The 24,915-nt window shown below is 55.1% G+C and overlaps 1 protein-coding gene and 5 non-coding genes across 6 annotated transcripts; 4 read left to right on the top strand and 2 right to left on the bottom strand.

Moving 5' to 3' along the window:
- The first annotated feature begins 11 nt into the window (after positions 1-11).
- On the top strand, positions 12-395 carry LOC116241782 (histone H2A type 2-B-like). The gene has a single exon (XM_031612306.2). It carries the CDS (start codon positions 12-14, stop codon positions 393-395), a length of 384 nt encoding a protein of 127 aa, XP_031468166.1.
- An 18,988-nt stretch (positions 396-19,383) lies between these two features.
- On the top strand, positions 19,384-19,454 carry TRNAG-GCC (transfer RNA glycine (anticodon GCC)). The gene has a single exon. It is a non-coding gene; the product is annotated as a tRNA-Gly (tRNA).
- Positions 19,455-19,646: 192 nt separating this feature from the next.
- On the bottom strand, positions 19,647-19,720 carry TRNAN-GUU (transfer RNA asparagine (anticodon GUU)). The gene has a single exon. It is a non-coding gene; the product is annotated as a tRNA-Asn (tRNA).
- Positions 19,721-20,032: 312 nt separating this feature from the next.
- Positions 20,033-20,114, bottom strand: TRNAS-GCU (transfer RNA serine (anticodon GCU)). The gene has a single exon. It is a non-coding gene; the product is annotated as a tRNA-Ser (tRNA).
- Positions 20,115-20,594: 480 nt separating this feature from the next.
- TRNAA-CGC (transfer RNA alanine (anticodon CGC)) lies at positions 20,595-20,666 on the top strand. The gene has a single exon. It is a non-coding gene; the product is annotated as a tRNA-Ala (tRNA).
- Positions 20,667-20,878: 212 nt separating this feature from the next.
- Positions 20,879-20,950, top strand: TRNAM-CAU (transfer RNA methionine (anticodon CAU)). Its single transcript has one exon. It is a non-coding gene; the product is annotated as a tRNA-Met (tRNA).
- The last annotated feature ends 3,965 nt before the right edge of the window (positions 20,951-24,915 follow it).

The raw sequence follows: 24,915 nt of genomic DNA on the forward strand, positions 1-24,915 counted from the left end.
GCGGAGCGGGGATGAGCGGGCGAGGGAAGCAGGGCGGCAAGGCGCGTTCTAAAGCCAAGTCGCGATCATCCAGAGCCGGTTTGCAATTCCCCGTCGGTCGAGTTCATCGTTTGCTTCGTAAAGGGAATTACGCCGAAAGGGTGGGAGCCGGAGCTCCGGTGTATTTAGCGGCCGTGATGGAATATTTGACGGCTGAGATTTTGGAATTAGCCGGGAACGCGGCGAGGGATAACAAAAAAACCAGGATCATCCCCCGGCATTTGCAGCTGGCGGTGAGGAACGACGAGGAGTTGAATAAATTGCTGGGAGGTGTCACCATCGCTCAGGGGGGGGTCCTGCCCAACATCCAGGCTGTGCTGCTGCCCAAAAAGAGCGAGGGGCACAAAGGGAAATGAGGATTCGTTCCGACCCCCCCCCCCCACCGCCACCCCCTCCCCCGTTTTCTTGTTTTTTAGCCTTCGCAGAATCCAAACGGCTCTTTTCAGAGCCACCCTAACGAGTCGCAAAGAGAGCTGGGAGAGCTGGGGGGGGGGGGGGGGGAGGGGATGATGGGGGGGGGGGGGGGGAGGGGATGATGGGGGGAGGGGGGGGGGAGGTGATGATGGGGGGGGGATAATGAGGGGGGGGGAGGATAATGGGGGGGAGAGGATAATGAGGGAGGCGATGATGATGGGGGGGGAGGTGATGATGGGGAGGGGGGAGATTGGGGGGGAGGCGATGATGGGGGGGAGGGGGGAGATGGGGGGGAGGCGATGATGGGGTGAGGGGGGAGATGGGGGAGGAGGCGATGATGGGGGGTGGAGGTGATGATGGGGGGGAGGGGGGAGATGGGGGGGAGGCGATGATGGGGGGTGGAGGTGATGATGGGGAGAGGGAAGATGGGGGGGAGATGATGATGGGGGGGAGGGGATGGGGAAGATGATGGAGGTGGGAAGTGATGGGGAGGGGGGAAAGAGATGGAGGGGGGAAGAGATGGGGGAGGGGAAGAGATGGGGGGGGAGATGGAGGGGGGAAGAGATGGGGAGGGGAAGATGGAGGGGGGAAGAGATGGGGAGGGGAAGATGGAGGGGGGAAGAGATGGGGGAGGGGAAGATGGAGGGGGGAAGAGATGGGGGAGGGGAAGAGATGGGGGGGAGATGGGGGAGGGGAAGAGATGGGGGGGGAGATGGGGGAGGGGAAGAGATGGGGGGGAAGAGATGGGGAAGATGGGGGAGGGGAAGAGATGGGGGGGGAAGAGATGGGGAAGATGGAGGGGGGAAGAGATGGGGGGGAAGAGATGGGGGAGGGGAAGATGGAGGGGGGAAGAGATGGGGAGGGGAAGATGGAGGGGGGAAGAGATGGGGAGGGGAAGATGGAGGGGGGAAGAGGTGGGGGGGGAAGAGATGGGGGAGGGGAAGATGGAGGGGGGAAGAGATGGGGGAGGGGAAGATGGAGGGGGGAAGAGATGGGGGGGGAAGTGATGGGGAGGGGGGGAAGAGACGGGGGGAAGAGATGGGGGGGAGAAGACGGGGGGGAAGAGATGGGGGGAAGATGGGGGGGGGAAGAGATGGGGAAGAGATGAGGAAGAGATGGGGAGGGGGGAAAGAGGTGGGGAAGAGATGGGGAGGGGAAGATGGAGGGGGACGGAGGCAATGGGGGGGAGGGGAGATGGGGGGGAGGCAATGGGGGGGAGGGGAAGATGGGGGGGAGGCGATGGGGGGAGGGGAAGATGGGGGAAGGGGAAGATGGGGGGGAGGGGAAGATGGGGAGGGGAAGATGGGGGAGGCGATGATGATGGGGGGGAGATGATGATGGGGAAGAGACAGGGGAGGTGGTGGTGATGGGGGAGATGGGGGGAGATGATGAAGGAAGTGGTGATGGGGGGGAGGAGGTGATGATGGGGCGGGGGGGGAGGTGATGATGGGGGTGGAGGTGGTGATTGGGAGGGGGAGGTGATGGGGGGGAGATGATATGGGGGAGAGATGAGTGGGGAAATGGGGGGGAGATTGGGGCTGGAGATGGGGGGAAATGATGTGGGGGGGGGATTGGAGGGGGGGGCACGTGTGGTTCACCCCCGTGAGTTGGGGGGGGGGGGGAGAAGGAGTCGTATGTGGGCACACGTGTGCGTGGGGGGCTCGTATGTTCCCTTATGCACATGTATACCCATGTATGTGGGCCCACGTGTGCGGGGGGGGGCACATATATGGGTATATGTGTGCATGGGGGGCACATATGTGGGCACACGTGTATATGGGGGGCACGTATATGGGTATACATGTGCAGGGGGGGCACATATGTGGGCACATGTGTGCATGGGGTCACATATATGGGTATACGTGTGCAGGGGGGGCACATATGTGGGTATACGTGTGCATGCGGTCACATATATGGGTATACATGTGCATGGGGGTCACATATGTGGGCACACGTGTGCATGGGGGGCACATATTTGGCTATATGTGTGCATGGGGGGGGCACATATGTGGGCACATGTGTGCCTGGGGGCACATATATGGGCTCACGTGTGCATGGGGGGCACATATGTGGGCACACGTGTGCATGGGGGCACATATGTGGGCACACGTGTGCATGGGGGGGCACATATGTGAGCCCACGTGTGCATGGGGGGCACATATGTGGGCACACGTGTGCATGGGGGGCACATATGTGGGCACACGTGTATATGGGGGGCACATATGTGGGCACACGTGTATATGGGGGGCACATATGTGGGCACACGTGTGCATGGGGGGCACATATTTGGCTATACGTGTGCATGGGGGGGGCACATATGTGGGCACACGTGTGCATGGGGGGGCACATATGTGGACACAGGTGTGCATGGGGGCACATATGTGGGCACACGTGTATATGGGGGGCACATATGTGGGCATACGTGTGCATGGGGGGCACATATATGGGTATACATGTGCAGGGGGGGCACATATGTGGCTATACGTGTGCATGGGGGCACATATATGGGCTCACGTGTGCATGGGGGGCACATATGTGGGCACACATGTGCATGGGGGGCACATATGTGGGCACACGTGTGCATGGGGGGCACATATATGGCTATACGTGTGCATGGGGGGGCACATATGTGGGCACATGTGTGCCTGGGGGCACATATATGGGCTCACGTGTGCATGGGGGGCACATATGTGGGCACACGTGTGCATGGGGGCACATATGTGGGCACACGTGTGCATGGGGGCACAGATGTGGGCACACGTGTATATGGGGGGCACATATATGGCTATACTTGTGCATGGGGGGGCACATATGTGGGCACACATGTGCATGGGGGGCACATATGTGGGCACACGTGTATATGGGGGGCACATATGTGAGCACATGTGTGCATGGGGGCACATATATGGGTATACGTGTGCATGGGGGGCACATATGTGGGCACACGTGTGCATGGGGTCACATATATGGGTATACGTGTGCATGGGGGGCACATATGTGGGCACACGTGTGCATGGGGGGCACATATGTGGGCACATGTGTGCATGGGGGGCACATATGTGGGCACATGTGTGCATGGGGGGAACATATAGGTATACATGTGTGCATGAAGGGCACGTATGTGGACATACATGTGTGCATAAGGGAACATATCTGGGCACACACGCGTGCACGGGGGAACATACATGGTACACGTGTGCACAGGGGGCTCGTATACGGGCACACAGGTACATGGGAGTGTCCATACGTGGACACACGTGTGCGTGGGGGTCACGTATGTGGGTGTACGTGTGCATAAGGGAACACGTGTGGGCACGCGTGTGTGTGGGGGGGGGGTCATATGTGGGCACACAGGTACGTGTAGGGGGCACACACGTGTGCACATGGCACGGACATGAGAAGAACACACGTGTGTGTACGGGGGACATGTAAATAGGGGAGGACACATGTATGTATGGGGGCAGAGGGGACATTTGGGGACACAGGAGGTGGCAGTGGGGACATTTTGGGGTCCATGGGGACATTAGGGGTGACAGAGGGGACATTTGGGGACACAGGAGGGACACGTGGGGGTCTGTGGGGACATTGGGGGTGACAGAGGGGACATTTGGGGACACAGGAGGTGGCAGTGGGGACATTTTGGGGTCCATGGGGACATGAGAGGTGACATTTGGGGACACGGGAGATGGCAATGGGGACATTTTGGGGGCCTGTGGGGACATGGGAGGTAAGAGAAGGGGACATTTGGGGACACAAGAGGGACACGAGGGGGTCCATGGGGACACTGGGGGTGACAGGAGACATTTGGGGACACAGGAGGGACACGTGGGGGTCTGTGGGGACATTGGGGGTGACAGAGGGGACATTTGGGGACACAGGAGGTAGCAATTAGGACATTTTGGGGTCCATGGGGACATTGGGGGTGACAGAGGGGACTTTTGGGGACACAGGAGGTGGCAGTGGGGACATTTTGGGGGTCCATGGGGACATTGGGGGTGACAGAGGGGACATTTGGGGACACAGGAGGTGGCAGTGGGGACATTTTGGGGTCCATGGGGACACAGAGGTGACATTCAGGGATCCGGAGGCGAAATATGCAAATGAAGGATCCATTCGGCGCGTCCCGATTGGCTGGAAAAGGAGAGGTTCAGTCTTGACGAGAGGCTCCAAAGCTCGCGCGCTGATTGGTCCGCGCCGAAAGGGCTCAGCCAATGGCGGCGCGCCGTTTGGATCCGTTCCGGCTGCGTTGGAAGCGACGGAGCGGAGCGAAAGGAAAACGAGGGGCTGCAGCGCGGATAATTACACGAAATAGTTGTGTAATTAATTATTATTGTTATTTTCCCACCAAAGTGACGTGAAAAAATAGAGCTCCAGCGGCGCGATTTTTCATCCCCACAACGGGGTCCCTATGGGTCTCTATGGGTCCCTATGGGTCTCTACGGTCTCTATGAGTCCCTATGGATCTCTATGGGGTCCCTATGGGTCTCTATGGGGTCCCTATGGGGTCCCTATGGGTCTCTATGGATCCCTATGGGGTCCCTAAGGGTTTCCATGGGTCTCTATGGGTCCCTATGGCTCTCTACAGGTCCCTATGGAGTCCCTATGGGTCTCTGTGGGTCCCTATGGTTCTCTATGGGTCTCTATGGGGTCCCTATGGGTCTCTGTGGGTCTCTATGGGTCTCTGTGGGTCCCTATGAGTCTCTGTGGGTCTCTGTGGGTCCCTATGGGTCCCTATGGGGTCCCTAAGGGTTTCTATGGGTCCCTATGGCTCTCTATGGGTCCCTATGGGTCCTTAAGGGTTTCTATGGGTCTCTATGGGGTCCCTATGGGTCTCTATGTGTCTCTGTGGGTCTCTATGGGGTCCCTATGGGGTCCCTATGGGGTCCCTATGAGTCTCTATGGGATCTATAAATCCCTATGGGTTTCTGTGGGTCCCTATGGGTCTCTATGCGTCCCTATGGGTCTCTATGGGATCTATAGGTCCCTATTGGTCTCTGTGGGTCCCTGTGGGGTCCCTATGGGTCTCTGTGGGTCCCTATGGATCCCTATGGGTCCCTATGGGTCTCTATGGGATCTATAGGTCCCTATTGGTCTCTGTGGGTCCCTATGGGGTCCCTATGGGGTCCCTATGGGTCCCTATGGCTCTCTATGGGGTCCCTATGGATCTGTATGGGCCCCTATGGGTCCCTATGGGTCTCTGTGGATCCCTATGGGGTCCCTATGGGTCCCTATGGATCTGTATGGGCCCCTATGGGTCCCTAAGGGTCTCTATGGGTCCCTATGGGGTCCCTAAGGGTCTCTGTGGGTCCCTATGGATCCCTCTGGGGTCCCTAAGGGTTTCTATGGGTCTCTATGGGTCCCTATGGATCTCTATGGGTCTTTATGGGGTTCCTATGGGTCTCTGTGGGTCCCTATGGGGTCCCTATGGCTCTCTATGGGGTCCCTATGGGGTCCCTATGGATCTGTATGGGCCCCTATGGGTCCCTATGGGGTCCCTAAGGGATGGGGTCCCTATGGGTCCCTATGGGTCCCTATGGGGTCCCTAAGGGATGGGGTCCCTATGGGTCCCTATGGGTCCCTATGGGTCCCTATGGGGTCCCTAAGGGATGGGGTCCCTATGGGTCCCTAAGGGTCCCTATGGGAACAGCGTTGCAATACTTCCGAATGCCGTACCCGCGTCGTTTAGCACACTGAAAACCTCCCGCAGCTTTGCGGGAAAGCATTCGTCAGGTAACCTCGGTAACGATGTTTCTAATTAGGTTCCCAACGTGCAGACGGGATTCTCGCTTTCACTTCCCACCCCCCACCCCCACGGCAATGCCCCCCACACCCAGTCACTCTCCCACCACCCCACCCCCCAACAGGGACCCATAGAGACCCATAGGGACCACATAGGGACCCATAGAGACCCATAGGGACCCCATAGGGATCCCACAGGGACCTAGGGACCTATAGAGACCCATAGGGACCCATAGGGACCCCATAGGGATCCCACAGGGACCTAGGGACCTATAGAGACCCATAGGGACCCATAGGGACCCCATAGGGACGCACAGGGACACATAGGGACACATAGGGACACACAGGGACCCACAGGGACCCCATAGGGGCACACCAAGATCCACAGAGACCCATAGGGACCCATAGGGACCCCATAGGGATCCCACAGGGACCTAGGGACCTATAGAGACCCATAGAGACCCATAGGGACCCACAGGGACCTAGGGACCCACAGAGACCCATAGGGACCCACAGAGACCCATAGGGACCCCATAGGGATCCCACAGGGACCTAGGGACCTATAGAGACCCATAGAGACCCATAGGGACCCATAGGGACCCACAGGGACCTAGGGACCCACAGAGACCCATAGGGACCCACAGAGACCCATAGGGACCCCATAGGGATCCCACAGGGACCTAGGGACCTATAGAGACCCATAGAGACCCATAGGGATCCCACAGGGACCTAGGGACCTATAGAGACCCATAGGGACCCATAGGGACCCCATAGGGACGCACAGGGACACATAGGGACCCACAGGGACCCCATAGGGACCCATAGGGGCACACCAAGATCCACAGAGACCCATAGGGACCCCATAGAGATCTCACAGGGACCTATAGAGACCCACAGAGACCCATAAGGACCCACAGAGACCCATAGGGACCCCATAGGGACCCCACAGGGACCCATAGGGGCACACCAAAATCCACAGAGACCTATAGGGACCCATAGAGACCAATAGCGACCCATAGAGACCCATAGGACCCAATAGGGACCCCATAGGGACACATAGGGAGCCCATAGGGACACATAGGGGCACACCAAGATCCACAGAGACCCATAGGGACCCATAGAGACCCCATAGCGACCCCATAGGGATCCCACAGGGACCTAGGGACCTATAGAGACCCACAGAGACCCATAGGAACCCATAGGGACAGATGGGGACACACCAAGATCCATAGGGACCCGTGGAGACCCACAGAGACCCATAGAGACCCATAGGAACCCATAGGGACAGATGGGGACACACCAAGATCCATAGAGACCCATAGAGACCCCATAGAGACCCCATAGAGACCCCATAGGGACCCCATAGGGACCCCATAGGGACCCCATAGGGACCCCATAGGGACCCCATAGGGACCCCATAGGGAAGCATAGAGAGGCAAAGAGTCCCCATAGGGACCCATAGAGACTCATAGGGACCCCATAGGGACCCATAGAGACCCCATAGAGACCCCATAGAGACCCCATAGAGACCCCATAGAGACCCCATAGAGACCCCATAGAGACAGATGGGGACACACCAAGATCCATAGAGACCCATAGGGACCCACAGAGACCCATAGAGACCCCATAGGGACCCATAGGGACACACCAAGATCCATAGAGACCCATAGGGACCCACAGAGACCCATAGAGACCCCATAGGGACCCCATAGGGACACACCAAGATCCATAGAGACCCATAGGGACCCACAGAGACCCATAGAGACCCCATAGGGACCCATAGGGACACACCAAGATCCATAGAGACCCATAGGGACCCATAGGGACCCATAGGAACACACCAAGATCCATAGAGACCCATAGGGACCCATAGGGACCCATAGGAACACACCAAGATCCATAGAGACCCATAGGGACCCATAGGGACCCATAGGAACACACCAAGATCCATAGAGACCCATAGGGACCCCATAGGGACCCCATAGGGACCCACAGAAACCCATAGGGACCAAAAAGGGACCCATAGGGACCCCTCCGTTATTTGGGTATTTCCTTCGGGGGGGGGTAATTAAACAATTAAGAGGCTGTGCTTACGTTTATGTGGTAAAACAGGCATCCGAAAGTTATAGCGGGTTGGGGGGACAGAGGCTTTAAATAGGGGGGGGGAAAGAGGGAAAGAAAGATAATTAACGGTCGATAATTAATCGCTTGAAACGCGCCTAAAATCCCCGGCTTTCTCCCCTCCCCCTCCCCCCGCCCCGCGTCGCGGCCGCCACCCTCGAGGCGGACGTTGAGACGCAGTTCTCACTCCGGTCCGCCTCCCCGCCTCCTGGTCACGTGGGATCGGTAGCCCCACCCCCTTCCCCCCCAGCCCCGATGGTTCTTAAAGGGGCCGTGCTCGGCTTTTAATTAATTACTGGTTAATTGCGTACACGTATGTAGACATTGAGCTTGAAGCGCTGAATGCATCCAGACCCAAATCAGAGGCGCCTGTGTGAGTTCCTATAGGGTCAGGGTTACCTGTGTGAGTTCTATAGGGCCAGGGTTACCCGTGTGAGTTCCTATAGGGCCAGGGTTACCTGTGTGAGTTCTATAGGGCCAGGGTTACCCGTGTGAGTTCCTATAGGGCCAGGGTTACTTCTGTGAGTTCCTATAGGGCCAGGATTTCCTGTGTGAGTTCTATAGGGCCAGGGTTACCTCTGTGAGTTCCTATAGGGCCAGGGTTACCTGTGTGAGTTCCTATACGGCCAGGGTTACTTCTGTGAGTTCCTATAGGGCCAGGGTTACTTCTGTGAGTTCCTATAGGGCCAGGGTTACCCGTGTGAGTTCCTATAGGGCCAGGGTTACCCGTGTGAGTTCCTATAGGGCCAGGGTTACCCGTGTGAGTTCCTATAGGGTCAGGGTTACCTGTGTGAGTTCTATAGGGCCAAGGTTCCCTGTGTGAGTTCCTATAGGGTCAGGGTTTCCTGTGTGAGTTCCTATAGGGCCAAGGTTCCCTGTGTGGGTTCCTATAGGGCCAGGGTTACCTGTGTGAGTTCCTATAGGGCCAAGGTTCCCTGTGTGAGTTCCTATAGGGCCAGGATTTCCTGTGTGAGTTCCTATAGGGCCAGGATTTCCTGTCTGAGTTCCTATAGGGCCAGGGTTCCCTGTGTGAGTTCTATAGGGCCAGGGTTACCTGTGTGAGTTCCTATAGGGCCAGGATTTCCTGTCTGAGTTCCTATAGGGCCAAGGTTACCTGTGTGAGTTCTATAGGGCCAGGGTTACCTGTGTGAGTTCTATAGGGCCAGGGTTACCTGTGTGAGTTCCTATAGGGCCAGGGTTACCTGTGTGAGTTCCTATAGGGCCAGGATTTCCTGTGTGAGTTCTATAGGGCCAGGGTTACCTGTGTGAGTTCCTATAGGGCCAGGGTTTCCTGTGTGAGTTCCTATAGGGCCAGGGTTACCTGTGTGAGTTCCTATAGGGCCAGAATTTCCTGTGTGAGTTCCTATAGGGCCAGGGTTTCCTGTGTGAGTTCCTATAGGGCCAGGGTTACTTCTGTGAGTTCTACAGGGCCAGGATTTCCTGTGTGAGTTCCTACAGGGCCAGGGTTACCCGTGTGAGTTCCTATAGGGCCAGAATTTCTTGTGTGAGTTCCTATAGGGCCAGGGTTACCTGTGTGAGTTCTATAGGGTCAGGGTTACCTGCATGAGTTAATAGGGCCAAGGTTACCTGTTTGGGTTCCTATAGGGCCAGGGTTACCTCTGTGAGTTCCTATAGAGCCAGGATTTCCTGTGTGAGTTCCTATAGGGCCAGGGTTACCTGTGTGAGTTCTATAGGGTCAGGGTTACCCGTGTGAGTTCCTATAGGGCCAGGGTTTCCTGTGTGGGTTCCTATAGGGCCAAGGTTACCTGTGTGAGTTCTATAGGGCCAGGGTTACCCGTGTGAGTTCCTATAGGGCCAGGGTTACCTGTGTGAGTTCTATAGGGCCAGGATTTCCTGTCTGAGTTCTATAGGGCCAGGGTTACCTGTGTGAGTTCTATAGGGTCAGGGTTACCTGTGTGATTTAATAGGGCCAGGGTTACCTGTGTGGGTTCCTATAGGGCCAGGGTTACCTGTGTGAGTTCCTATAGGGCCAGGATTTCCTGTGTGAGTTCCTATAGGGCCAGGGTTACCTGTATGAGTTCTATAGGGCCAGGATTTCTTGTGTGAGTTCTATAGGGCCAGGGTTTCCTGTGTGAGTTCCTATAGGGCCAGGGTTACTTCTGTGAGTTCCTATAGGGCCAGGGTTTCCTGTGTGAGTTCTACAGGGCCAGGATTTCCTGTGTGAGTTCCTACAGGGCCAGGGTTACCCGTGTGAGTTCCTATAGGGCCAGAATTTCTTGTGTGAGTTCCTATAGGGCCAGGGTTACCTGTGTGAGTTCTATAGGGTCAGGGTTACCTGTGTGAGTTCCTATAGGGCCAGGGTTACCTGTGTGAGTTCTATAGGGCCAGGATTTCCTGTGTGAGTTCCTATAGGGCCAGGGTTACCTGTGTGAGTTCCTATAGGGCCAGGGTTACCTGTGTGAGTTCTATAGGGCCAGGATTTCTTGTGTGAGTTCTATAGGGCCTGGGTTACCTGTGTGAGTTCCTATAGGGCCAGGGTTACCCGTGTGAGTTCCTATAGGGCCAGGGTTACCCGTGTGAGTTCTATAGGGCCAGGGTTACCTGTGTGACTTCCTATAGGGCCAGGGTTCCCTGTGTGAGTTCCTATAGGGCCAGGATTTCCTGTGTGGGTTCTATAGGGCCAGGGTTACCTGTGTGAGTTCTATAGGGCCAGGGTTACTCGTGTGATTTCTATAGGGCCAGGATTTCCTGTGTGAGTTCCTATAGGGCCAGGGTTACCTGTGTGAGTTCCTATAGGGCCAGGGTTACCTGTGTGAGTTCCTATAGGGCCAAGGTTCCCTGTGTGAGTTCCTATAGGGCCAGGATTTCCTGTGTGAGTTCCTATAGGGCCAGGGTTACCCGTGTGAGTTCCTATAGGGTCAGGGTTACCTGTGTGAGTTCTATAGGGCCAGGGTTACCCGTGTGAGTTCCTATAGGGTCAGGGTTACCTGTGTGAGTTCTATAGGGCCAGGGTTCCCTGTGTGAGTTCCTATAGGGCCAGGGTTTCCTGTGTGAGTTCTATAGGGCCAGGGTTACCTGTGTGGGTTCCTATAGGGCCAGGGTTACCTGTGTGGGTTCCTATAGGGCCAGGGTTACCCGTGTGAGTTCCTATAGGGCCAGGGTTACCTGTGTGAGTTCTATAGGGCCAGGATTTCCTGTGTGAGTTCTATAGGGTCAGGGTTACCTGTGTGAGTTAATAGGGCCAAGGTTACCTGTGTGAGTTCCTATAGGGCCAAGGTTCCCTGTGTGAGTTCCTATAGGGCCAGGGTTACCCGTGTGAGTTCCTATAGGGTCAGGGTTACCTGTGTGAGTTCTATAGGGCCAGGGTTACCCGTGTGAGTTCCTATAGGGTCAGGGTTACCTGTGTGAGTTCCTATAGGGCCAGGGTTACCCGTGTGAGTTCCTATAGGGTCAGGGTTACCTGTGTGAGTTCTATAGGGCCAGGGTTACCCGTGTGAGTTCCTATAGGGTCAGGGTTACCTGTGTGAGTTCTATAGGGCCAGGGTTCCCTGTGTGAGTTCTATAGGGCCAGGGTTACCTGTGTGGGTTCCTATAGGGCCAGGGTTACCTGTGTGGGTTCCTATAGGGCCAGGGTTACCCATGTGAGTTCCTATAGGGCCAGGGTTACCTGTGTGAGTTCTATAGGGCCAGGATTTCCTGTGTGAGTTCTATAGGGCCAGGGTTTCCTGTGTGAGTTCCTATAGGGCCAAGGTTCCCTGTGTGAGTTCCTATAGGGCCAGGGTTTCCTGTGTGAGTTCCTATAGGGCCAGGGTTTCCTGTGTGAGTTCTATAGGGCCAAGGTTCCCTGTGTGAGTTCTATAGGGCCAGGATTTCCTGTGTGAGTTCCTATAGGGCCAGGGTTCCCTGTGTGAGTTCCTATAGGGCCCGGGTTCCCTGTGTGAGTTCTATAGGGCCAGGATTTCCTGTGTGAGTTCTATAGGGCCAGGGTTACCCGTGTGAGTTCTATAGGGCCAAGGTTCCCTGTGTGAGTTCCTATAGGGCCAAGGTTACCTGTGTGAGTTCCTATAGGGTCAGGGTTTCCTGTGTGAGTTCTATAGGGTCAGGGTTACCTGTGTGAGTTGCTATAGGGCCAGGGTTACCTGTGTGAGTTCTATAGGGCCAGGGTTTCCTGTGTGAGTTCCTATAGGGCCAGGGTTTCCTGTGTGAGTTCCTATAGGGCCAGGGTTTCCTGTGTGAGTTCTATAGGGTCAGGGTTTCCTGTGTGAGTTCTATAGGGCCAGGGTTACCCGTGTGAGTTCCTATAGGGTCAGGGTTACCTGTGTGAGTTCTATAGGGCCAGGGTTTCCTGTGTGAGTTCCTATAGGGCCAGGGTTACCTGTGTGAGTTCTATAGGGCCAGGGTTTCCTGTGTGAGTTCTATAGGGCCAGGATTTCCTGTGTGAGTTCCTATAGGGCCAGGGTTACCTGTGTGAGTTCTATAGGGCCAGGGTTCCCTGTGTGAGTTCCTATAGGGCCAGGGTTACCTGTGTGAGTTCTATAGGGCCAGGGTTCCCTGTGTGAGTTCTATAGGGCCAGGATTTCCTGTGTGAGTTCCTATAGGGCCAAGGTTACCTGTGTGAGTTCCTATAGGGCCAAGGTTACCTGTGTGAGTTCCTATAGGGCCAGGGTTACCTGTATGATTTAATAGGGCCAAGGTTCCCTGTGTGAGTTCTATAGGGCCAAGGTTACCTGTGTGAGTTCCTATAGGGCCAGGGTTACCTGTGTGAGTTCTATAGGGCCAGGGCTAACTGTGTGAGTTCTATAGGGCCAGGATTACCTCTGTGAGTTCTATAGGGCCAGGGTTTCCTGTGTGAGTTCCTATAGGGCCAAGGTTACCTGTGTGAGTTCCTATAGGGTCAGGGTTTCCTGTGTGAGTTCTATAGGGTCAGGGTTACCTGTGTGAGTTGCTATAGGGCCAGGGTTACCTGTGTGAGTTCTATAGGGTCAGGGTTACCCGTGTGAGTTCCTATAGGGCCAGGGTTTCCTGTGTGGGTTCCTATAGGGCCAAGGTTACCTGTGTGAGTTCTATAGGGCCAGGGTTACCCGTGTGAGTTCCTATAGGGCCAGGGTTACCTGTGTGAGTTCTATAGGGCCAGGATTTCCTGTCTGAGTTCTATAGGGCCAGGGTTACCTGTGTGAGTTCTATAGGGTCAGGGTTACCTGTGTGATTTAATAGGGCCAGGGTTACCTGTGTGGGTTCCTATAGGGCCAGGGTTACCTGTGTGAGTTCCTATAGGGCCAGGATTTCCTGTGTGAGTTCCTATAGGGCCAGGGTTACCTGTATGAGTTCTATAGGGCCAGGATTTCTTGTGTGAGTTCTATAGGGCCAGGGTTTCCTGTGTGAGTTCCTATAGGGCCAGGGTTTCCTGTGTGAGTTCCTATAGGTCCAGGGTTACCTGTATGAGTTCTATAGGGTCAGGGTTACCCGTGTGAGTTCTATAGGACCAGGGTTTCCTGTGTGAGTTCTATAGGGCCAGGGTTACCTGTGTGAGTTCTATAGGGTCAGGGTTACCTGTGTGAGTTCCTATAGGGCCAGGGTTACCTGTGTGAGTTCTATAGGGCCAGGATTTCCTGTGTGAGTTCCTATAGGGCCAGGGTTACCTGTGTGAGTTCCTATAGGGCCAGGGTTACCTGTGTGAGTTCTATAGGGCCAGGATTTCTTGTGTGAGTTCTATAGGGCCTGGGTTACCTGTGTGAGTTCCTATAGGGCCAGGGTTACCCGTGTGAGTTCCTATAGGGCCAGGGTTACCCGTGTGAGTTCTATAGGGCCAGGGTTACCTGTGTGACTTCCTATAGGGCCAGGGTTCCCTGTGTGAGTTCCTATAGGGCCAGGATTTCCTGTGTGGGTTCTATAGGGCCAGGGTTACCTGTGTGAGTTCTATAGGGCCAGGGTTACTCGTGTGATTTCTATAGGGCCAGGATTTCCTGTGTGAGTTCCTATAGGGCCAGGGTTACCTGTGTGAGTTCCTATAGGGCCAAGGTTCCCTGTGTGAGTTCCTATAGGGCCAGGATTTCCTGTGTGAGTTCCTATAGGGCCAGGGTTACCCGTGTGAGTTCCTATAGGGTCAGGGTTACCTGTGTGAGTTCTATAGGGCCAGGGTTCCCTGTGTGAGTTCCTATAGGGCCAGGGTTTCCTGTGTGAGTTCTATAGGGCCAGGGTTACCTGTGTGGGTTCCTATAGGGCCAGGGTTACCTGTGTGGGTTCCTATAGGGCCAGGGTTACCCGTGTGAGTTCCTATAGGGCCAGGGTTACCTGTGTGAGTTCTATAGGGCCAGGATTTCCTGTGTGAGTTCTATAGGGTCAGGGTTACCTGTGTGAGTTAATAGGGCCAAGGTTACCTGTGTGAGTTCCTATAGGGCCAAGGTTCCCTGTGTGAGTTCCTATAGGGCCAGGGTTACCCGTGTGAGTTCCTATAGGGTCAGGGTTACCTGTGTGAGTTCTATAGGGCCAGGGTTACCCGTGTGAGTTCCTATAGGGTCAGGGTTACCTGTGTGAGTTCCTATAGGGCCAGGGTTACCCGTGTGAGTTCCTATAGGGCCAGGGTTACCTGTGTGAGTTCTATAGGGCCAGGGTTACCCGTGTGAGTTCCTATAGGGTCAGGGTTACCTGTGTGAGTTCCTATAGGGCCAGGGTTACCCGTGTGAGTTCCTATAGGGCCAGGGTTCCCTGTGTGAGTTCTATAGGGCCAGGGTTACCTGTGTGGGTTCCTATAGGGCCAGGGTTACCTGTGTGGGTTCCTATAGGGCCAGGGTTACCCATGTGAGTTCCTATAGGGCCAGGGTTACCTGTGTGAGTTCTATAGGGCCAGGATTTCCTGTGTGAGTTCTATAGGGCCAGGGTTTCCTGTGTGAGTTCCTATAGGGCCAAGGTTCCCTGTGTGAGTTCCTATAGGGCCAGGGTTTCCTGTGTGAGTTCCTATAGGGCCAGGGTTTCCTGTGTGAGTTCTATAGGGCCAAGGTTCCCTGTGTGAGTTCTATAGGGCCAGGATTTCCTGTGTGAGTTCCTATAGGGCCAGGGTTCCCTGTGTGAGTTCCTATAGGGCCCGGGTTCCCTGTGTGAGTTCTATAGGGCCAGGATTTCCTGTGTGAGTTCTATAGGGCCAGGGTTACCCGTGTGAGTTCTATAGGGCCAAGGTTCCCTGTGTGAGTTCCTATAGGGCCAAGGTTACCTGTGTGAGTTCCTATAGGGTCAGGGTTTCCTGTGTGAGTTCTATAGGGTCAGGGTTACCTGTGTGAGTTGCTATAGGGCCAGGGTTACCTGTGTGAGTTCTATAGGGCCAGGGTTTCCTGTGTGAGTTCCTATAGGGCCAGGGTTTCCTGTGTGAGTTCCTATAGGGCCAGGGTTTCCTGTGTGAGTTCTATAGGGTCAGGGTTTCCTGTGTGAGTTCTATAGGGCCAGGGTTACCCGTGTGAGTTCCTATAGGGTCAGGGTTACCTGTGTGAGTTCTATAGGGCCAGGGTTTCCTGTGTGAGTTCCTATAGGGCCAGGGTTACCTGTGTGAGTTCTATAGGGCCAGGGTTTCCTGTGTGAGTTCTATAGGGCCAGGATTTCCTGTGTGAGTTCCTATAGGGCCAGGGTTACCTGTGTGAGTTCTATAGGGCCAGGGTTCCCTGTGTGAGTTCCTATAGGGCCAGGGTTACCTGTGTGAGTTCTATAGGGCCAGGGTTCCCTGTGTGAGTTCTATAGGGCCAGGATTTCCTGTGTGAGTTCCTATAGGGCCAAGGTTACCTGTGTGAGTTCCTATAGGGCCAAGGTTACCTGTGTGAGTTCCTATAGGGCCAGGGTTACCTGTATGATTTAATAGGGCCAAGGTTCCCTGTGTGAGTTCTATAGGGCCAAGGTTACCATCTGTGAGTTCCTATAGGGCCAGGGTTACCTGTGTGAGTTCTATAGGGCCAGGGCTAACTGTGTGAGTTCTATAGGGCCAGGATTACCTCTGTGAGTTCTATAGGGCCAGGGTTTCCTGTGTGAGTTCCTATAGGGCCAAGGTTTCCTGTGTGAGTTCCTATAGGGCCAGGGTTACCCGTGTGAGTTCCTATAGGGCCAGGATTTCCTGTCTGAGTTCCTATAGGGCCTGGGTTACCTGTGTGAGTTCCTATAGGGCCAAGGTTCCCTGTGTGAGTTCCTATAGGGCCAAGGTTCCCTGTGTGAGTTCCTATAGGGCCAGGATTTCCTGTGTGAGTTCCTATAGGGCCAGGATTTCCTGTGTGAGTTCTATAGGGCCTGGGTTACCTGTGTGGGTTCCTATAGGGCCAGGGTTACCTGTGTGAGTTCCTATAGGGCCAGGATTTCCTGTGTGAGTTCTATAGGGCCAGGGCTAACTGTGTGAGTTCTATAGGGCCAAGGTTACCTGTGTGAGTTCCTATAGGGCCAGGGTTACCTGTGTGAGTTCCTATAGGGCCAGGGTTATCTGTGTGAGTTCTATAGGGCCAGGGTTACCTGTGTGAGTTCTATAGGACCAGGGTTATCTGTGTGAGTTCTATAGGGCCAGGGTTACCTGTGTGAGTTCCTATAGGGCCAGGATTTCTTGTGTGGGTTCCTATAGGGCCAGGGTTCCCTGTATGAGTTCTATAGGGCCAGGGTTCCCTGTGTGAGTTCCTATAGGGCCAGGATTTCCTGTGTGAGTTCTATAGGGCCAGGGCTAACTGTGTGAGTTCTATAGGGCCAGGATTACCTCTGTGAGTTCTATAGGGCCAGGGTTTCCTGTGTGAGTTCCTATAGGGCCAGGGTTACCCGTGTGAGTTCCTATAGGGCCAGGATTTCCTGTCTGAGTTCCTATAGGGCCAGGGTTTCCTGTGTGAGTTGCTATAGGGCCAGGGTTACCTGTGTGAGTTCCTATAGGGCCAAGGTTCCCTGTGTGAGTTCTATAGGGCCAGGGTTTCCTGTGTGAGTTCCTATAGGGCCAAGGTTCCCTGTGTGAGTTCCTATAGGGCGAGGGTTACCTGTGTGAGTTCCTATAGGGCCGAGGGAGCCAAAAGGACCCACAGAGACCCATAGAAATTCATAGGGACCCATAGGGACCAATAGGGGCGCGTGGGGATGCATAGGGATCCACAGAGACCCATGGGGACCCAGAGACCGAAAAGGGTCCCATAGAGACCCATAGGGACCTATAGGGACCCATGGGGACCCATAGAGACGCATAGGGACACAGAGACCCCAAAGAGACCCCATAGAGACCCCATAGAGACCCCATAGAGACCCCATAGAAATCCATAGGAACGCATAGAGACCCATAGAGGCCCATAGGGACCCACAGGGACCCATAGAGATCCTTAGGGACCCACAGAGAGGCATAGGGACCCACAGGGACCCCATAGGGACCCATAGGGACGCATAGAAATCCATAGGGACCCATAGGGACCCATAGGAACACATAGAGACCCATAGTGACCCATAGGGACCTTTAGGGACCGAAAAGAAGCCCATAGGGACCCATGGAGATCCATAGAGACCCATAGGGACCCATGGAGACCCCATAGAGACCCCATAGAGCCCGAAAAGGGACACACAGTGTCCCCATAGAGACCCATAGCGACCCATAGAGACCCATAGGGACCCATGGAGACCCACAAAGACCCCATAGAGCCCGAAAAGAGACACACAGTGTCCCCATAGAGACACATAGCGACCCATAGGGACCCCATAGGGACCCGTAGGGACCCACAGAGACACATAGGGACCCATGGAGACCCACAGAGACCCATAGAGACCCAGAGGGACCTATAGGGACCTATAGGGACCCATGGGGACCCCATAGAGACCCCATAGAGCCCAAAAAGGGACACATAGGGACCCCATAGAGACCCGTAGGGACCCACAGAGACCAAAAAGGGACCCATAGAGACCCATGGAGACCCATAGGTACCCCATAGGGACCCATAGGGACCCATAGAAACCCATAGAAACCCACAAGAACCCATAGGGACCCACAGGGACCCATAGGGACCCATAGAGACCCACAAAGACCCCATAGAGACCCCATAGAGCCCGAAAAGGGACACACAGTGTCCCCATAGAGGCCCATAGCGACCCATAGAGACCCATAGGGACCCATAGAGACACATAGCGACCCATAGGGACCGGAAAGGGGCCCATAGAGACCCCATAGAGACCCGTAGGGACCCACAGAGACACATAGGAACCCATGGAGACCCACAGAGACCCACAGAGACCCATAGAGACCCATAGGGACCTATAGGGACCTATAGGGACCCATAAGGGACCCCATAGAGACCCCATAGAGCCCAAAAAGGGACACATAGGGACCCCACAGAGACCCCATAGGGACCCATAGAGACCAAAAAGGGACACATAGGGACCCCACAGAGACCCCATAGGGACCCACAGGGACCCATAGAAACCCATAGAGACCCATAGAAACCCATAAGAACCCATAGGGACCCATGGAGACCCACAAAGACCCCATAGAGCCCGAAAAGGGACACACAGTGTCCCCATAGAGACCCATAGCGACCCATAGAGACCCCATAGGGACCCACAGGAACTCCATAGGGACCCCATAGCGACCAAAAAGGGGCACATAGGGACCCCATAGAGACCCGTAGGGACCCACAGAGACCCATAGAGTCCAAAAAGGGACACATAGGGACCCCATAGAGATCCATAGAATCCCACAGAGACCCATGGAGAGCCATAGGGACCCATAGAAACCCATAGAGACCCATAGAAACGCATAGGGACCCACGAAGACCCATAGGGACCCATAGAAACCCATAGGGACCCCATATGGACCCAGAAGGGTCGATATCCAACACAGCGCACTCCTATTGGTCGGTTCAGCCGTGAAGGCGGGGCTTTCTGCAACTCCCAGCGCTGATTGGATAATTCGCCTTTTAAGCTCAACCAATCAAAGAGCGCCGCTTGCGCTTAGCCCCGCCCACGAGCCGCAAGCAATCAGAGCAGCGCAATCAAGGCGGCGTCCCGCCCCCCTCGTGCCAGCCGAGCCAATGGAAATCGCGCACAGCCGTCCGCCCCGCCCACCGCCGTGACCGCAGCCAATCAAAATTGGGAAGGCATCAACTGCGGAAGAAGGGGCGCCTATGTGCAGCATTGGTGGTTCAGTGGTAGAATTCTCGCCTGCCACGCGGGAGGCCCGGGTTCGATTCCCGGCCAATGCAGAGCGCGCATCGCCCTTTTCGTTTTTTACCCATTTTTTTTATCAGCATTGCGCCCCCCGCCGGCAGCGTTAATATTAATTGATATTTTTTTTAATTAATTATCGCAATCGAGAGAGTTTTTAAATAATAATAAAAAAAAAGGACGGATTTCAGGAGAAAAAGAGTAAAGATAAAAGAAAGAAAGGGCTGCGGCGTCCCTGGGTGGGCTCGAACCACCAACCTTTCGGTTAACAGCCGAACGCGCTAACCGATTGCGCCACAGAGACGCGCGTTGGCCCCAATGCAGCGCGGCCGCTCCGCAGAGTGAAGCGTTGCCGCAGCGCTAAAATGGGGTAAAATACCCCAAAATAAGAACGAAAATGACGTCATAAGAGCGAGGAGTGACGTCACGCTGAAGGAGGGAGTCCTGCGGTCGCAGAGGGCAATGGGGTCCCGGATAGAAAGTGAGGGTTGGAAAAGGTGTGAAATGAACGGGAGGAGCAGCGCGGGAATGGAAATGGAAAAAGGGGGAGGGAAATGAGGGGAAAAAACGAGGAAAAAGGGGGAAAAAAGGAAGCGGAAAGCAAAAGGTTCGCACCCGACGAGGATGGGATTCGAACCCACGCGTGCAGAGCACAATGGATTAGCAGTCCATCGCCTTAACCACTCGGCCACCTCGTCCGCTGTGCTCGCCCCGCGCTGCGTCACGCCATAGGCTGTGCCGCCTCAGGGGGCGGGGCGAAGGATCGGGGTGAACCAATGAGCGGCGGGGGATGAGAAGGGGAGGGCGGAAGGGGCGGGGAGGAGTGGTGGGGTGAACCAATGAGCAGCGGGGGATGAGAAGGGGAGGGCGGAAGGGGAGGGGAGAAGTGCTGGGCTGAACCAATGAGCGAGCGGGGAAGGGAAGGGGTGAGCGGAGGAGGCGGGGTTAATGGGAAGGGATAAACCAATGAGCGGGGGCGGAGGAGAAGGGGCGGGGCGAAGCGGTGGGATGAACCAATGAGCGGCGGAGGGAGGGAAAGGGGCGTGCGGAAGGGGCGGGGCGATGCGGTGGAATCAACCAATGAGCGGCGGGGGGAGGGAAAGGGGCGGGCGGAAGGGGCGGGGCGAAGGCGGAGCGTGCAGCCAATGAGCGGCGGCGGAAGGCGGGGGGTGGGCGCAGGGGATGTAGCTCAGTGGTAGAGCGCATGCTTCGCATGTATGAGGTCCCGGGTTCAATCCCCGGCATCTCCAGGTGGTGCCTCTGTTTTGCGTTAATTAATCCCGTCATTAATTTGCCCTCATTCATCTTAATGACCTCGTAAGGCGAAGGTTTTTACCAGCGCGCTTCAGCTTTCCGGCTTTTTTTTGTTTTTTTCCCTTGATTTTTTTTTTGTCTCCCGCTGTTCCCATAGCAAACATTCAACGTGTGATTAATTAGAGAAGGTAATTAATTAACACGCAGCAGCAGAGTGGCGCAGCGGAAGCGTGCTGGGCCCATAACCCAGAGGTCGATGGATCGAAACCATCCTCTGCTAATTGGTTTTTCGGGTTTTTTTTGGGCCATTATTCACCATTTTTTTAATTATCTCAGTAATTAATGTTAATTGTTTCTCTCGTTCTCTTCGGTTTTTTTGTTTTCCCTCCGCCCGGATCTTCGTTTTCCCGAGTTTGTCCCCAAAATAGGGCAGGAATTGGGGGAAAATGGTGGGGATTGGGGAAAGAAAGAAGAATTTGGGGAAAGGAAGATGAGAATTGGGAAAAGAAAGAATTGGGGAATGGAGAATTGGGGAAAGAAGGGGAAAAAATGGGGAAAGAAGCAGAAATTTGGGGAAATGAAAGAGGAGATGGGAAGGGAAGAAGAATTGGGGAAAGAAAGGTGGGAATTGGGGAAAAGAAGACAAGAATTGGGGAAAGAAAGAGAAGAATTGGGATAGAATGAAGAATTTTAGGGAAGGACGAAGAGAATGGGGAAAGAAAGGTGAATATTGGGGAAGGAAAGAAGAATTTGGGGAAAGGAAGATGAGAATTGGGGAAAGAAAGAATTGAGGGAAGAAGAATTGGGGAAAGAAGAGGAAAAAATGGGGAAAGAGGCAGAAATTTGGGGAAATGAAAGAGGAGATGGGAAGGGAAGAAGAATTGGGGAAAGAAAAGTGGGAATTGGGGAAAAGAAGACAAGAATTGGGGAAAGAAAGAGAAGAATTGGGATAGAATGAAGAATTTTAGGGAAAGACGAGGAGAATGGGGAAAGAAAGGTGAATATTGGGGAAGGAAAGAAGAATTTGGGGAAAGGAAGATGAGAATTGGGGAAAGAAAGAATTGAGGGAAGAAGAATTGGGGAAAGAAGAGGAAAAAATGGGGAAAGAGGCAGAAATTTGGGGAAATGAAAGAGGAGATGGGAAGGGAAGAAGAGTTGGGGAAAGAAAGATGGGAATTGGGGAAAAGAAGACAAGAATTGGGGAAAGAATGGTGGGAATTGGGGATAGAAAGCTGAGAATTGGGGAAAGAAAGAGAAGAATTGGGATAGAATGAAGAATTTTAGGGAAGGAAGAAGAGAAATGGGGAAATAAATACGAGGATGGGGGAAAGAAAGGTGAATATTGGGGGAAGGAGGAGGGGAAAAAGGAGGGGAAGGGGGAGGGGAAGGGGAAAGGGAAAAAGAAGAGAAGGAGAAGAGAGGAGGAAGGGGGAGGGGAAGGGAAAAGGGGAGGGGAATGAGAAGGGAAAAGGGGAGGGGAAGGGGGAGGGAAAAGGGGAGGGGAAGAGGAGGGGGGAAGGGGAAGAGGAGGGGGGAGGGGAAGAGGAGGGGGGAGGGGAAGAGGAAAGGGGGAGGGGAAGAGGAAAAAGGGAAGGGGAAGAGGAAAGGGGGAAAGGGGAAGAGGAAAGGGGGAGGGGAAGAGGAAAGGGGGAGGGGAAGAGGAAAGGGGGAGGGGAAGAGGAGGGGGGAAGGGGAAAGGGAAGGGAAAGAGAAGGGGAGGGGGAGGGGAAGGGGAAGGGGAGGGGGGAAGGGAAGGGGAAATGGGGTGGGGAAAGGGAAGGGGGGAGGGGGGAGAGGGAGATGAAGGGAAAAGAGAAGGGGAAGGGGAGGAGAAGGGAAAAGAGAAGGGGAAGGGAGAGGAGGAAGTGGAAGGGGGAAAGAGGAGGGGGAGGGGGAGGAAGGAGGAAGGGGAAGAGAGGAGGAAGGGGAAAGGGCAAAGGGAAAAAGAAGGGGATGGGGAAGGGAAGGGGAAAGGAAGGGGGAAGGGTGAGGGGGAGGGGAAAAGGAAAAGGGAGGCAGAAGGGGAAAAGGGAAGAGGAAAGGGGAGGGGAAGGAAGGAGGAAGGAGGAAGGGAAGGGGAAGGGAGAGAGAAGTGGAAAGGGAAAGGGAAAAGGGGGAGGGGGAGGGGAAGAGGAAAGGGGAGGGGAACGGGAAAAGGAGAAAAGAAGAAAGGGGAGGGATAAGGGAGGAAGGGGAAGGGGGGAAGGAGGGAGGAAGGGGGAAGGAGGAAGGGAAGGGGAAGGGGAAGGGGGAGAGAAGTGGAAAGGGAAAGGGAAAAGGGGGAGGGGGAGGGGAAAAGGAAAGGGGAGGGGAACGGGAAAAGGAGAAAAGAAGAAAGGGGAGGGATAAGGGAGGAAGGGGAAGGGGGGAAGGAGGAAGGGAAGGGGAAGGGAGAGAGAAGTGGAAAGGGGAAGGGAAAAGGGGAAAAGGGACGGGAGGGGAAAAGGAAAGGGGAGGGGGAAAGGGAAAAGGAGAAGAGAAGAAAGGGGAGGGATAAGGGAAAAGGGGAGGGGAAGGAAGGAGGAAGGGGAAGGGGGGAAGGAGGGAGGAAGGGGGAAGGGGGAAGGAGGAAGGGAAGGGGAAGGGAGAGAGAAGTGGAAAGGGGAAGGGAAGGGGAAAGGGGAAAAGGGAGGGGAGGGGAAGGGTGAGGGGAAGGGGAAAAGGAAACGGGAGGAGGAAGGGCAAAAGAAGAAAGGGGAGGGATAAGGGAAAAAGGGGAGGGGAAGGAAGGAGGAAGGGGAAGGAGGGAGGGAGGGGGAAGGGGAAGGAGGAAGGGAAGGGGAAGGGAGAGAGAAGTGGAAAGGGAAAGGGAAAAGGGGGAGGGGGAGGGGAAAAGGAAAGGGGAGGGGAACGGGAAAAGGAGAAAAGAAGAAAGGGGAGGGATAAGGGAGGAAGGGGAAGGGGGGAAGGAGGGAGGAAGGGGGAAGGAGGAAGGGAAGGGGAAGGGGGAGAGAAGTGGAAAGGGGAAGGGAAAAGGGGAAAAGGGACGGGAGGGGAAAGGGAAAAGGAGAAGAGAAGAAAGGGGAGGGATAAGGGAAAAGGGGAGGGGAAGGAAGAAGGAAGGGGAAGGGGGGAAGGAGGGGGGAAGGGCGAAGGAGGAAGGGAAGGGGAAGGGAGAGAGAAGTGGAAAGGGGAAGGGAAGGGGAAGGGGAAAGGGGAAAAGGGAGGGGAGGGGAAGGGGAAAAGGAAACGGGGGGAGGAAGGGCAAAAGAAGAAAGGGGAGGGATAAGGGAAAAAGGGGAGGGGAAGGAAGGAGGAAGGGGAAGGAGGAAGGGAAGGGGAAGGGAGAGAGAAGTGGAAAGGGAAAGGGAAAAGGGGGAGGGGGAGGGGAAAAGGAAAGGGGAGGGGAACGGGAAAAGGAGAAAAGAAGAAAGGGGAGGGATAAGGGAAAAAGGGGAGGGGAAGGAAGGAGGAAGGGGAAGGAGGAAGGGAAGGGGAAGGGGGAGAGAAGTGGAAAGGGAAAGGGAAAAGGGGGAGGGGGAGGGGAAAAGGAAAGGGGAGGGGAACGGGAAAAGGAGAAAAGAAGAAAGGGGAGGGGTAAGGGAAAAGGGGAGGGGAAGGAAGGAGGAAGGGGAAGGGGGAAAGGAGGGAGGAAGGGGGAAGGGGGAAGGAGGAAGGGAAGGGGAAGGGAGAGAGAAGTGGAAAGGGGAAGGGAAGGGGAAAGGGGAAAAGGGAGGGGAGGGGAAGGGTGAGGGGAAGGGGAAAAGGAAACGGGAGGAGGAAGGGCAAAAGAAGAAAGGGGAGGGATATGGGAAAAAGGGGAGGGGAAGGAAGGAGGAAGGGGAAGGAGGGAGGGAGGGGGAAGGGGAAGGAGGAAGGGAAGGGGAAGGGAGAGAGAAGTGGAAAGGGAAAGGGAAAAGGGGGAGGGGGAGGGGAAAAGGAAAGGGGAGGGGAACGGGAAAAGGAGAAAAGAAGAAAGGGGAGGGATAAGGGAGGAAGGGGAAGGGGGGAAGGAGGAAGGGAAGGGGAAGGGAGAGAGAAGTGGAAAGGGGAAGGGAAAAGGGGAAAAGGGACGGGAGGGGAAAAGGAAAGGGGAGGGGGAAAGGGAAAAGGAGAAGAGAAGAAAGGGGAGGGATAAGGGAAAAGGGGAGGGGAAGGAAGGAGGAAGGGGGGAAGCGGAAGGCAGAGGGGAAACGGGGAAAGAGGAAGGAAGGATCAGAACGCGAATTCTCGAGTCTCCCCGGCGGGGATTCGAACCCGGGTCTCCCGCTGCCCAATGCGGGCCATGCAGGACATGGCGGCGGA

This window comes from Phasianus colchicus, chromosome 31 (assembly GCF_987193195.1).
Source record: "Phasianus colchicus chromosome 31, bPhaCol1.hap1.1, whole genome shotgun sequence".
Classification (NCBI taxonomy): domain Eukaryota; kingdom Metazoa; phylum Chordata; class Aves; order Galliformes; family Phasianidae; genus Phasianus; species Phasianus colchicus.